Source organism: Notamacropus eugenii, chromosome 6, assembly GCF_028372415.1.
Source record: "Notamacropus eugenii isolate mMacEug1 chromosome 6, mMacEug1.pri_v2, whole genome shotgun sequence".
Taxonomy (NCBI): domain Eukaryota; kingdom Metazoa; phylum Chordata; class Mammalia; order Diprotodontia; family Macropodidae; genus Notamacropus; species Notamacropus eugenii.
In genome coordinates this window covers 32,366,398-32,379,736 of record NC_092877.1, presented here as the reverse complement: position 1 = coordinate 32,379,736, position 13,339 = coordinate 32,366,398, and the positions used below count along the sequence as shown (strand labels likewise).

The 13,339-nt window shown below is 41.0% G+C and overlaps 1 protein-coding gene across 9 annotated transcripts in view; it reads left to right on the top strand.

The window, feature by feature from the left end:
• Positions 1-13,339, top strand: part of TEAD1 (TEA domain transcription factor 1) — a 315,884-nt gene that overhangs the window by 267,652 nt on the left and 34,893 nt on the right. For all 9 annotated transcript variants that reach the window (XM_072619404.1, XM_072619402.1, XM_072619403.1 and 6 more), the window contains one exon: positions 1,659-1,832. In XM_072619404.1, coding sequence (XP_072475505.1) covers positions 1,659-1,832 — 174 coding nt within the window. The remainder of the gene's footprint in view (positions 1-1,658; positions 1,833-13,339) is intronic.

Below are 13,339 nucleotides of genomic sequence, written 5' to 3'. Positions count from 1 at the left end.
GACAGGAAGAACTAGTCTGAATCACATCTCCTATTTCCATACTTCCTAGGGAATTAAGACTTAGAATCAATCCATCATTCAGTATTTATTAAGTGGACACTATGAGTCACACAAAAAGAGGCAAAAGACAGTCCCTTCTCTAGAGGAGATTTCAGTCTAAGAGGAGAAATGCCATACAAACAAACATATACAAAGCAAGCTATATATAAGGTAAATGGGAAATAATGAATGAAGGGAAGGCAACAGAATTAAGAGGGGTTAGGAAAAGCTTCCTGTAAAAGATGGAATTTTAGTTGGGACCTAAAGCAAGCAAGGGAAGGCATTTAGTGGATCTCACATGGTCATTTCCTCTCGTCTCTCTTTAGCCTCTCTTTATCTCTGTCAGAGTTCAAATAACTATCCTATTTTCTATGCCCTGAATCCCTAGTAATTCTCCTGTGGCTGCTTCTATGTTACTGACTGTAACAAAAGAAGAACTCAGCCACCAGTTGGAGAAACAGTGATTTTTGCCTAATTTTCTTTTCATCTGCTGAGTACTGCAGTTCTTTTACTTGACCATACCTTCGTCCTTGTCCTAGCCATCTGACCCATATATGATGCTGACCATCAGAGAATGTAGGCGTAGCCCCTTCCCTGGAGTTCCCTAGCCTTCCCAGAATAACAGCCAGCAGGGGCACCTTGATTTCTATCCTGAGTGTTGTACACTGTCCATTTGCTCATTAAAACTTCCCACACCCTTCTGGAGAGACAACTCAGAACACATGCCCTGCTGATGGTAGGTCAGGCGCTTTATCCATGTCAGCTTGAACCAGAGCAGGGGCACATGACTCACCCCAAAATGACCTTAATGGAATATCCAGATGTGCATGCTCCTCCATAATACAACCCTCTAAAGAACAGGAAGCAAAGCAGACATCCACGACTGACCATTTGAAACATGAGCAGAATTCCACCCTTTCATACCTCACCTAGGCCACATCTCTGATGTCTGTTGGAGATGGAATAAGCCTCTTATAAAAGAGAATTGTGTTACTTGCATAATTTTTAGAAATAGCCTTAAACTCTGACTTTTTGCTGCTTTGTTTAAAAACTTTAACCTCACCCTTCCCATCTGTTCTAGCAGGATTCTTTCTGAGGGCTTCTGGAGTCCTAGGAAGGATAGCTATCATCTGTGTCACAGGAAAAATCCCAAGCCAGTTTTGAAGGGTTAATGACAATGGCTCACATTTATTTAGCCCTTCAAAGGTTGTAAAACACTTTGCACATCTCAGCCTCATTTACTCCTCACAGCTTAACACCATGAGGTGACTCTAAGTATGAATCCCCATTGTACAGATGAGGATACTAAGGATCACAGAGATTGTTGCTTGCTTAGGGTCACACAGTTAGTATGACCTGAGATACGACTTCAGAGCATGTCTTTCTGACTCCAAGCCTAGTCCTTTATCTCATATGTGACCTCAAAAAGATAATCTTTGTTGCTGACTATTTTTTATAGACTTTGTAAGGCCCCTCCATCCTGCCTGTGAGGAAAGGAATATCAGTTTATTTAAAGAAGCAACCTCCAAAATATCCCAGTGAGAACGCTCTAGCGATACCTCTGGAGTCTGCAGTAGGTTATGAGGGGTAACGTTATGTCTCTTGGTTTTTTTTTCCAGTACAACAAACATCTCTTCGTGCACATTGGCCACGCCAACCATTCTTACAGTGACCCATTGCTTGAATCAGTGGACATTCGTCAGATTTATGACAAATTTCCTGAGAAGAAAGGCGGCTTAAAGGAATTGTTTGGAAAGGGTCCTCAGAATGCCTTCTTCCTCGTAAAGTTCTGGGTGAGTAAGATACCAACTGCTGGCTGGTTTCTGTAGATTTGTCAAACTGTGTGTGTTCTGTAATGAAGTCCACTGTAGCCCGTGGTCCCTCCGTAAGGGGCATTGTGTGCATCTCTTTGCTCATCTGTCAATCAACACCAGCTCGGGTCTTTTCTGGTTGCCTGGCAGAGGGGGGATTTCCTGAGGAGGTTGTATAATATGACCCCATCCCCTGGTTGATAAAGGCAAGAAAACTGTATTTCACACTGTGTGCAGGCAGTCCTCAATTTCAGGAAAATGGATTTTTAAAGTGTTGATCATTGTTTGGGGACGTGGAACACATTTCCTGACAGAAGCAATGCTGTACATCAGCAGTGTCAAACTCAAATAGAAAAAAGGACCACTAATCCAACTGTAAGGATCATCGTGGGCCACATATTGGTGTAGTTTTTAAATGTAATTTTATCTGTGTTTTGTTTAAAATTTTGTTAAATATTTCCCAATTACATTTTAATCTGGTTTGAGCTCCGCTTGTGAGTATTGCAGGTTGCATCCTTAACTTCAGCATGCTGAGTTTTTCCCAGGCTAGCCCACAAACACATGCCTAATTAACTCATTACATAAATGAACTGATAGTACTAGTGTGGAGTTCTGGGTGTTTGCAATTAGGATTACATGGAATGCATCAGGAAAGAAAAAAAAAAGTCCCCCCCTCCCTTTTTTCTGAGTGTGGCACCTGATAGAGTTTTGAAATAAGCCAAAATTGTCATTGGCATACTGCTACCTCCTTCTCTTTACTATTCTCCCACCGATTGATGCCCTTTTCCTCAGTTCGCCTGGTGTTGTCCTGAGATCCCTTCATACTTCTTACAACATCTACTCACTACCCCAATTTGTTTTATTCTCTAAGTTGCTCCAAAATCACCTCCCTCTAGAATTCATTCCAAAAACAAGATCTCAACTTCTGTCATCATTGGTGGTATTGATCATAAATTAAGATTTGGAGAAAGCCATCTGATTTAGGATCATAAAATCAAGCTTAAAGCTGAAAGGGATGTGAGAGATCATTTCGTCTAATCCCCTCATTTTACAGATGAGAAAACTAAAGCTTAAAAAATAAAATAATTTGCCCAAGGTCACGCAGGCGACTGCTCATTAGGGAGTGACTGTAAAGCCTCTTCTCCTTCCCCAGAAGTAGCAATATTTTTAAAAAAGAAAAACTTGTTAAAACTCTCAATAGATCTCCAGTTGGTGGTATTTCAGGCTACGGAAGAAAGTGAATTTTTAAAAAATCAGCTTGGTGGGGCATAGATTAGTCCTTGTGCCAGCTCTCTGTGCTGTGATACTGCCTTTCACAATTTCTTTCCTTCTTCCCACTGACCACCCACATTCTCCTAAAAGGTCTAAGTTGTTTCTGACAATGACTGCAATATGAAATGTTCCAAGGAGAGGAGGAGAGGGGAAGCTGTGCTCAATGCAGCCATATGTACTGTGGGGGATAGTTTGAAATGTGGGGTACTCTGCCAGACACCACCAGTTTGTCCCAGAAAGAGAGGTGTATCATAAAGGGACAGCCTATTCCAGAACGATAACAGTTATGATAGGGCAAGTGACCCATTAATATTATGTGCTGGGGTTTTCTTGACCAAAGAGGAGTTTGTTTGTAATTTATTAAGTTTTATTGGAAAACAAGTGTTGATTAAGGCAAAATTAACTGCTCTGCTTTGCCTGTTCAGGAAGCAGAGATGAGCTAGTGGTTTTTATTTATGGTGCAAATGGACCTTTGTCCAATTAGTCAAGATGGAGCGTCTTGGATGAGTGAATTTGAGAGAAGGTTTTTGGAACAGGTGGGGACACTAAAAACTAAACCTCTTTTTTAATCCCCTTCTCCTCATTAAGTAAATAAACACGCCTGGAGAACTAAGGAACTTGGACAGCTGGTAGACTTCACTGAGTGTGTGTGCTTTCTGGTTTACGGGCAGCCCCCCAAAAGTTAAAAATTACTCTGTCCTGTGGGCAGGAAAACCATATTAAGAAGAATAAAGACACAATATTCACAATAACTCTTCCCAGTTATGATACCGTGTTGCCCTCTGCCCTGGGAGGATCTATTCAGCATGTCTTTTTCTATTTCCCCAAATTTCCATGAGGATGAAAAGAAAGCCAGAGCCTGGCATTTGGTCACATGTGAATGAGCTCCAGTTTATAAAGCCTTTTGAGTGCAGTTTGCAGATGCTTGGTTTGTTTAATTTCCTCTTACTTTGTTAGAGTGTCACCTTCTGGACTAAGATTTTCCACTAACCCAGAGACTTGAATGGTAAAGTAACCATTGACCATCACAACGCTTCTTACTGATGAATAAATACCCAATGAAAATCTTGTTTTCTGAATTAGAACTGCCATCTAATGATTTAAATAGGGTGAAGCTCATCAGCATGGGGGGTCAGGAGGGACTGCAGTAAAATATTATATTACTGACCCATGAGACTTGAGGCCTTAAGTAAACATGGGTTGAGAAATAAGAAACTCAGACAGCCGGAAAACTCAACAGGCGTGGGAAGTCCCATCTAAATTAATGAAACAAATTGACCGTTTCAATTTCATTTTCCTTTAAAGAGGAGTTTTTAAAGAAATACCATTTTTGTCTTTCTTGTATCTGCTTCAACAAGTTTGTAGGAATCACTTCTCATTGGCACATTGATTATAGACAAAGGTCAGTTGCTGCAGAAGTAGTTTGGAAGACTTAGGCATCGCTTGTTTACTTTGACTCTTCAGCAGGTTAAACATTCCCCCAATGTTGTTTATATGACCAGCATGCTCGACAGATTCCCATAGATGGGGCCAAGGAGTTACAAATTAATGGACTTCAACTCAGAGATGTGTTGGGTACAGCCCAGAGTTGTATGCAAGATAGCCACATCTAAAAGCTGACGTCAGCATCAGCCAGTGATTTAATATCAATAATAATATTTACACAGTGCTTTCTGGTTTGCAGAGCACTTTACATGTGATTTCATTTAATACAAGAACTCTGTAAGATTAAAACTCACATTTCTGGTTTACAAAGTGCTTTTACAGAGCAGCATAATTTTAAATGCTTATTTTTGGGGGGGGAAGGACAGTAAATGGTGCAGTGGGAACATGGCTGGATTTGGAGGCCAAGGACCTGAGTTCAAATCCAGGTTCTGTTACTGTGTGGACTCAAGGAAATTATTGAATGTCTCTGGGTCTCAGTTTTCCTCATCCATAAGGTGAGCAGCTTGAGCTAGATGACTTTTCATGTCCATCCCAGTTCAAAATTTTTATGCTATGATTGTAACATTCATCTTACTTGAAGTGAAGACCTGGTTTCATATTCTATTTATTCGTTCTATGGCAATGAGCAAGTTGTTTAACCTTTCTAATGCTCCTAAAGTACTTGAAAAAGTTAGTCTCCTGTGAAGTGTCGTCTTTGTAGCTTTGTTTATGTCATTCATTAATTTAGCAAATCTTTTCATTTCAAGAAATAAGTTGTGTATTTGGGGATTTGTTGTTCAGTCATTGAAGTCATGACCTCACTTGGGGTTTTCTCGCAAAGATACTGGAGTGGTTTGCCATTTCTTTCTCCAAGCTCATTATACAGATGAGGAATCTGAGGCAAACAGATTAAGAGACTTGCCCAGGGTCACACAACTAGAAAGTGTCTGAAGCCATATTTGTCCAGGCCCACCATTCTATCCACTACAGCACCTCATTGCCCTTACAGCCCAAGAACCAGGGTTCATATTCCATTTCTGACACTCATTCCCTAGGTCTCAGTTTCCTCATCTGTAAAATGAGGGTGCTGCATTAATATATGAGTGATCTAGATCGTATGACATTTCAAGTGTTCAGGATGAATTCTCAGGCTAAGGGAGAAAGGTATAGATTTCTGTGGTCCTAAGGAGGAGAGCCCAAAACTAGAGTAAAAGGGCTGGTGATTCGCTCTTACTCACTTGAGAAAAACAAGTGGAATATTAAATTAGTGTTTCCATTAATGGGGGTGGGGATAAGGAAATGCAAAGGCTGAGGGGCCTTCTGGGAAAATAGTTTCCCTCATCCCAACTCATGGGATAGATCTTTAGTCTTGAAGGGAGAAGGAAGAGAGAGCAGTGTTGGGCTCAGCACTGAAGTTCTCCGAATAAGGCTCTCAGAGGCAGCTTTGGGCAGATTCTTGTACCTTCAAAAAAATTGACTCAGAGTCATTTGACAACGTGACAGACGCTGTAGATAAACTGCCCAGGTTTTATTTAAGGAGAAGAAACTGGGGGACGTCTTAAACAAACAGATTGGGCAACCTCAGGGTTTGGATCTGTTTCTTATTGAATTGCATCAGATTTAAGATGAAATAATAGGCCTGAGTCTCTCATTTTTATGCCTAATGTCCTGGCTGCTATTCATGGAAGGGGGAGTTTCAGAGGACAGAACAGTTTGGTCTCCACATGCTTTGAACGACTATTAGTGGAAATGGCTTCTTTCCGTTCAGTTTCCTTTTTTCCTCAGCTGGTATCTTGTCTCAAAACTTCTTAGGTTCTGAAGAATATTGTTTTTCCATAGGGGCAAGGAAGTAGTTTTGGGGAGAGGAAGAGAGTGAGGATGTCCAGCATTTATTTTTCAGACCATAAGGCTATTCCTACCAATCGTTGTTAAAGCTTCTACTAACCCATAGTAGGCATTTAACTGCCCTCCTTCCCACTATGTTGGGTTTTTGGAAAGTCAGAAATACACATAGCCTTCCACGCACTAGTCATTGTTGAGGATGTATTGTAGCCCACTTGGACTACAGTGCCCATTTTGATTGACCTTTGGGTCACCTATAATTGTGAGTCTTCTGAGATTATGGTGTTCCATGATTCACAGCCATGGAACCTCAGCAGAAGAATATTAGTGTTAAAAACGCGAGATTTTGTAGCAGGTGGCACCTTGATCTCATTGAAAGTAACTCTGTACTTTCTCAAAAGTAACTCATCCCTGTCTCTTTATTCATCATCCTCAAATGAGATCATATTTGTCCAGTTCCAGGCATGTAGCAGGCATTTAGTGCTTATTCTTTTCTCTTCTCCCTTCCCAGTTCAACTCTGAGTCTGGCTCGTTGTCCATCCACAATGCCTGACCAGGACAATGGTTATACATGTACTAGTGAACTCATTGAGGGAGCTGTCCATCAAACTGCATCCCCTAGTCTGAATGATTTACATGTTTTCATCCACTTGGTTTTTGCTGGATGCTTTATTAGGCTTATCTTTTTAGGGAGACTGTGGGTCTCAGTGAGGAGACACTGCACTGTTCTAATGCTCAGTGTATTAGGACAACATCATCCACATACAGCAGTATCTGAAGAACCTCATAATCTAGTAAGAGAACTGCTTTTCTGTTTAAAAGTTTGCACAAGACATCCTCCATAACACAGATGGGTTCAAGTACTGACACGTGGCTTTGTGACCATGGCTTCTCTGTGCCAATTCTCAAAGACTAAAAGTTGTTGTTTTAACATATTTCCATATTAGTCATGTTGTGAAAGAAAAATCAGAACAAAATGGAAAAACCATGAGAAAGAAAAAAAGGGAGAGAGAAAATAGTATACTACGATCTGCATTCAGACTCATAGTTCTTTCTCTGGATGCAGATAGCATTTTTCATCAGTAATCTTTTGAAATTGTCTTACATCATTGTATTGCTGACAAGAGCTAAGTCTTTTGAAGTTCATTATTTCACCATGTTGCTGTTACTGTGTACAATGTTCTCCTAGTTCTGCTCACTTCACTCAGCATCAGTTCATGTAATTCTTTTCCCAGTTGATGAATGTTCAAAGGATATGAACAGGCAGTTTGCAGATGAAGAAATTAAAACTGTCTATTATCATATGAAAAAATGCTCTAAATCACTATTGATTATAGAAATGCAAATTGAAACAACTCTGAGGTACCACCTTACCTCTAAGACTAAAAAGTTAAAGAAAAATTTGCTGACCTGCCTCAATGAAGGGAGTTTCCACACCTAGAGTTTCACATGCCGGTGACATCACCGTTCCACCCCCACATCCCTCCAAGTCACTGTTGACTCATTGTATTCCCCTGGAACTCTTAGATCCTTTTCAGATAAACTGTTGTCCAGTCACATTCCCCATCCTGTACATTTGAAACTGATTTTTTTTTTAGCTCACATATAAGAATTTACCTCAACCCTATTAAATTTCATCTTATACATTCATCCCAACATTACAGCTTGTTGAGATCTTTTTGGATCCTTGCTATCTCATCTAATGTGTTAACTATCCCTCCTGGCTTTGTGTCATCTGCAGATTTTAAAAGCATGTCATGTATATTTTAATGCAAGTCTTTGACTTGGTCCCAGGCCAAGCCAAGATCCCTGGAGCACTCCATAAGAGACCTTCCCAATTGATAGTGACTCATTAACAGCTACCCTTTTTGTCCGGATATTCAGCAATTCTGAATCCGCCCAACTCCATTATCATCTAGTCCACATTTCTCTGTCTTGTCCATCGAAATAGCATGAGAAGCTTTGTCAAACATTTTGCTAAAATCTTGGTGCTCTGTTAATTGACTGTTCACTCTGTCAGAAAAAGAAATTAAAATAATCTGGTGTGACTTCTTTTTGATGAAGCCATGCTGGTTCTCCTGTGATTATAGCTTCCTTTTCTTGAGTCTCACTAATCATACCTTTAATAGTATGTTCTAGAATTTTGCCAGGAATTGAAGCCATGTTCACGGACCTTATTATTACTATGCTTTCTGAATATTCTTGTGAATTACTGAGTATTTCCACTTCTAATCTTCTCCCAATGTTGTACTTGTTATATTTTCTAATATTTGGCTTATAGGGAAATGTGTATATATATGTATATATATATGTATATATATATATTTACATACACAGAGAAACATGTCTATATATGTGTGTATGTACATCTCTACATCTCTCTATATAGATATGTCCCTGTGTGTGTGTGTACATATATGTATGCATACACACTCAGTCTTGATGAGAAACACTGAATTTCTCTCTGAGACCCTGGAATTCATGCATCCCCAGCCCTGATACAGAATTTCAAATCCTCTTCTCCAACACCATCTTAACACATTGTTCGGCTTCAAATCCCATCTTCAGTCTATGGCAGTGATGAAGAACATCTGTGCCCTTCAGTTACCTGCTCAGAACTTAAAATCTTCAAGGAAGGTTTTCTAGGTTCTCCTTACCGTATTAGTTTTAAATGTGTTACTGGAAGTGGGCAATAGTTTTGAGCATTTACAAGTCAACAGCAGCTTTCTTTCATGTCTGTTCCTTAGAGGACAGCAAACCTCCTTCTTGCTCATGTCATATTAATATTTTGCCACCTGGGTAGCCCACAGCTTAGTTTTACCAGCCACCAGGTCCTCCGTGTTTGCCCTGTGTCCAGTCCTAGATGTCTTTGTTTAGGTGGTACCTGTGGATCCTTGCCATTCTATGAAGCAGAAGCCCCCTCCCCTATGGGATCCAAGAGTTCTGCTTTCTATTGGAAGACCCTCATGCCTGTCACCTCATGCTTCTTTCTCACTTCTTTTCTACATTACCTACATTGATTACCTTGATTCTTTTTCTAATCATTGCTACTTTTGGAGCATTTCTTTCATTTTTTCCAAGAACATTCCATTCTCTCCAATAACCCAAAGAGCAGGCAGGTGTTCCACCAACACTTTCATGGTCTTTTCTGAATCTGAATCGTTGTACACACATAGATATTTACTCTCTCCAGAATTAGCACCATCTCTGCAAGTCACTGGAATGAACCCTCTGTACTTGTAAAGGCTGAAATTCTTAGTTTTCTATGAATCTTGGGATTGAGCAGTAATGGACAGAACACTAGTCTTGGAGACAGGAAGGCTCAAGTTTAAATCTTCCTTCAAACACTAGCTGTGTATGACTCTAGGTAAGTCACAACCTCTTGGCCTCATTTTTCTCATTTGTAAAATGGGGATATTAATGGTACCCACTTCACAGCATTAAATTAAATAATACACGTAAAACACTTTGCAAACCTTAAAGTATTGTATAAGTACTAGTGGCTATTAGTAGCAGTAGTAATACAAGGAGTAACAGGAGCAGTAATAATTCACCTGTTTTTGAGTAATCTCAAAAAACACTTTTTTTAGTAGGTTTTCCTATTAGTCAATAAGCATTTATTAAGCATTTACTGTGTGCCAGGCAGTGAAGCTAGGATTCCTGCCAATGTACAATAAAATAGTTGCCTGAGTTTGCGAGAAGGTCTCTTGCATCATAGTAACAGTTAATGGAGGATGGATTAAAGGGGGCGTGGGGTAGCTGGAGACCAGGAGATCAGTGGGCAGAGGTGGGAATCTGCCTTAGGGTGGTGGCTGAGCAAGTAGAAGAAAAGGGGCAATTACAGGAGCTGTTGTAGAGATAAAATTGGAGAGATTTGGCAGCCAAATGGCTCTATAAGGTGAGGTAAAATTGGAAGCATGCTGGTAAATGTTTAACAATAGGCTTACCAAAAAAATGTGCACACAACATACTTTTAAGTTTACTCTGCATTAATAACATTGTATCTGTTGCTTTCTTAAGTCTAGACAGTCACCAAAACAATAAATCAAGTTGGGGTTTGTAGCATTTGCCTACTTCCAAGATTTAAATGCTCTCGTGGAATATTTGGCAATCGTCTCCCAAGACCTGGTACACAAAGCACGACGCAGGTAGAGTCACAAGTTGAAGATGACTCTCAGACTGGTGATCTGTGTAGCTAGAAGGGCAGCAGTCCTCTCAACAGAGACTTACTGATAATGTAAGACAGTATGCCAGAGGAGATACAGAGACAGCAGGAAAAAGGGACACATGGAAACAGCTTCATCTGGAAGGCATGCATCTTTAGTGGGGAATCTCTATTTTTCTATCTGTGTATCCGAGTGTGTACTCCACTCTTGAAATCACCCCATTGCTACTAGGCTTTGTTAACTGTGTTAATTTGAAATAATTGGCTAATGTATCAGCTTTGTAACTCTAGCTGAGATCCCAGTTATTCACCTTATGATTTGTAGCAGATATTGATTTTTTTAAGGGAATACTGATAGTTGCAAAAATTTGAAATGCAAACAACCAGTCTTTAAAGCAGTGCATGATGTAATTAGAGCAAGCTTTTAAGACTCTTTGAAGTATTAAATGTTTATGAAATTCAAATAGGGAGTTGGTTCTTCACAATAAAGAGGCATTCAGTGATGTTTTAAAAAGTCTACTCTTTTATAGATGTAAATATATGCCATAATTAGCGGTAAGTAACATGAAGAGGATGGCTGGGTTTATTCCCATTCTTCTTATTTAAAACAGCTGTGGCATGGATAATAAAGCCTGAGCTCTTTGTGATGGGCCATCCGGAACAAGAGCCTCCAGTGAACAACCCTCAGAAAAAGCCTCTTCACCCTTTCTCCTTCCTCCACCCAGAGAGGTCTCTGAGAGATAGAGGGTTTGCCTTTCATCCATCAACCACCACAACTCCCCTCCTTTAAAAAAAGAAAAAAGTGGGGGTGATTGATTTTCCCTCATCTCTTCCTACCCCACCCCCCAGACTTTCAGCTTGGGCTGGGGTAGGGAATGGGGGGAGTGGGGGGAACCCGGAGGTCTGTCGAGAGGCTTCTGACCAGCATACAGATGTATGCAAAGTAACTTAGAAGGGGGTCTCCGGAAAGCAGCCGCCTTTTCTCCCAGCAGTCCCTTGTGGCCCTCTTGCTCGGCTTGTTCACCAATGAATACGAGTCCATTAGTTCTTTGGAATCAGTGATGAGTCAGAAGGAGAGAGCAGCTGGGAGACCAGAGCCGTTTGGCCTGCCCGGCACCAGCCTCACCATGTGGCAGGCCTGGATGGCAGCCCAAGGCTGCAGCAAAAAGCTCCCCTTGCTCCCTGCCAATGATCCAGATGCTATCATGGAAAAAATTGCTTCACAATTGGAAATCTTGGTCCTTTGATTACTGTTCAGAGAGGATGAAGAAGAGGTATAATGTGGTTGAAAAATGCCTTCCTACAGCCATTAGTAGTTCTTAGAGTCTCTCATTGAGGAGAAATATTCTGAGGTTTTAATTCCAAGTGGCTTTCTGGAAGCAGGCAAGGGTGGTGGGGAGGGATGCGGCGGTGGTACAGAGACAGAAGAGAAACGACAACTACTAATGCTCCTTTTATCCTAACCTTTGTCCTTAAAGATCTCCATCCATAAATGCTAGAGGAAGGCTGGCCTCTGCATTTATCCACAGACCTACCATGTCATCATTCAGATGCTGCTTCTTGTTTCTCTTTTACCCAGGAACCCTGAGGGTCTTCTCCTCCCCTTTTGATTTTTTTTTTTGATCAAAGATCATCCCTTGAACAACTACTTAAAGAAATCTGTTCGTTGAATGGGTGTATGTCACTCAAAGTGAGAATGCTATAAGACCTTAGTCTGAAAGGGCTAGGGTCTCCCATTGCATTCTGGGCCATCTCCAGTAATCCTGATGAATATCAGGCCACTGGACCCAGATGGCTCAGGAGAAGAAAGTGAAGTTGTGACCTTGTACAGCCCTCCCTCACTGAAATCAAAGTCAACTAGGAGTCATGTCATCATCTTAATGTCACAGTCCTCTTGGAGAACAAAGGACAAACATACCAACAACTTGGGCAGACAACATCCCTTCTTCTAGCTCCCCCTTGGGAATGAACACTTCCCTGTATGAATATGCTTTCTGCTTGCTCCTTTTCTAGATGTGTCCCAAGGCTCCTGCAGAGTACTCAGGTGCTCTAGGTTAAAGGGCAGATTCTTCAGGCTTTTGGCCATCTCAGCCACATCTCCTGGATATGGTGATGTTTTCCCCTTTGTGAAATAGGTCAGACCATGCTATGGGTCCACATGCTGGTAGAAAAATGGTGCAATGTGGGAGAACTTCTGTGTTTATTGGATGTGACTCTTGAGGAGGCAATAATTTTTGTTTACTCCTGGAGATCTGTGAGAAGGAAGGCTATGAAGGAAATTGCAGCAACAATGGTTCTCCTCTCTCCTGCCTCACAGAATCAGTTAGAACTGAACCAGAACTTAGGTACCATCTACTTATCACCCCACCCCTACCCCCTCAGGTTACAGTATAGGAAACTGAATGGTCCAGTGAGGAAGTGACATGCCCAAGGTTAGACAGTAAATTAGTGGCACAAGAGGACGTGGATCAAATGTCTGACTTTGTATTATTTATTACCTTTCCAACATCTTAATCTAAACACCATGCTTCTATTTATCTGGACTGATTGCCTTGGCTGTGGCAGTGTGAAATAGTTAATGCTGCCCTTGGAGTCAAGGAGAACTGGGTTCAGGACCTGTCCCTGGCACATACTGGCTCTGTGGCCTGGGGCAAGTTATTTAACTTCTCAGTGACCCAGACAACTCTCTAAGGCTTTCAAGTGGCAGAACGATTGCAGATGAACATTGATAGAGGGAGCATTTACACCAGGTGTTCCTAGGTGGGTAAAATTACAAGTCCAAATC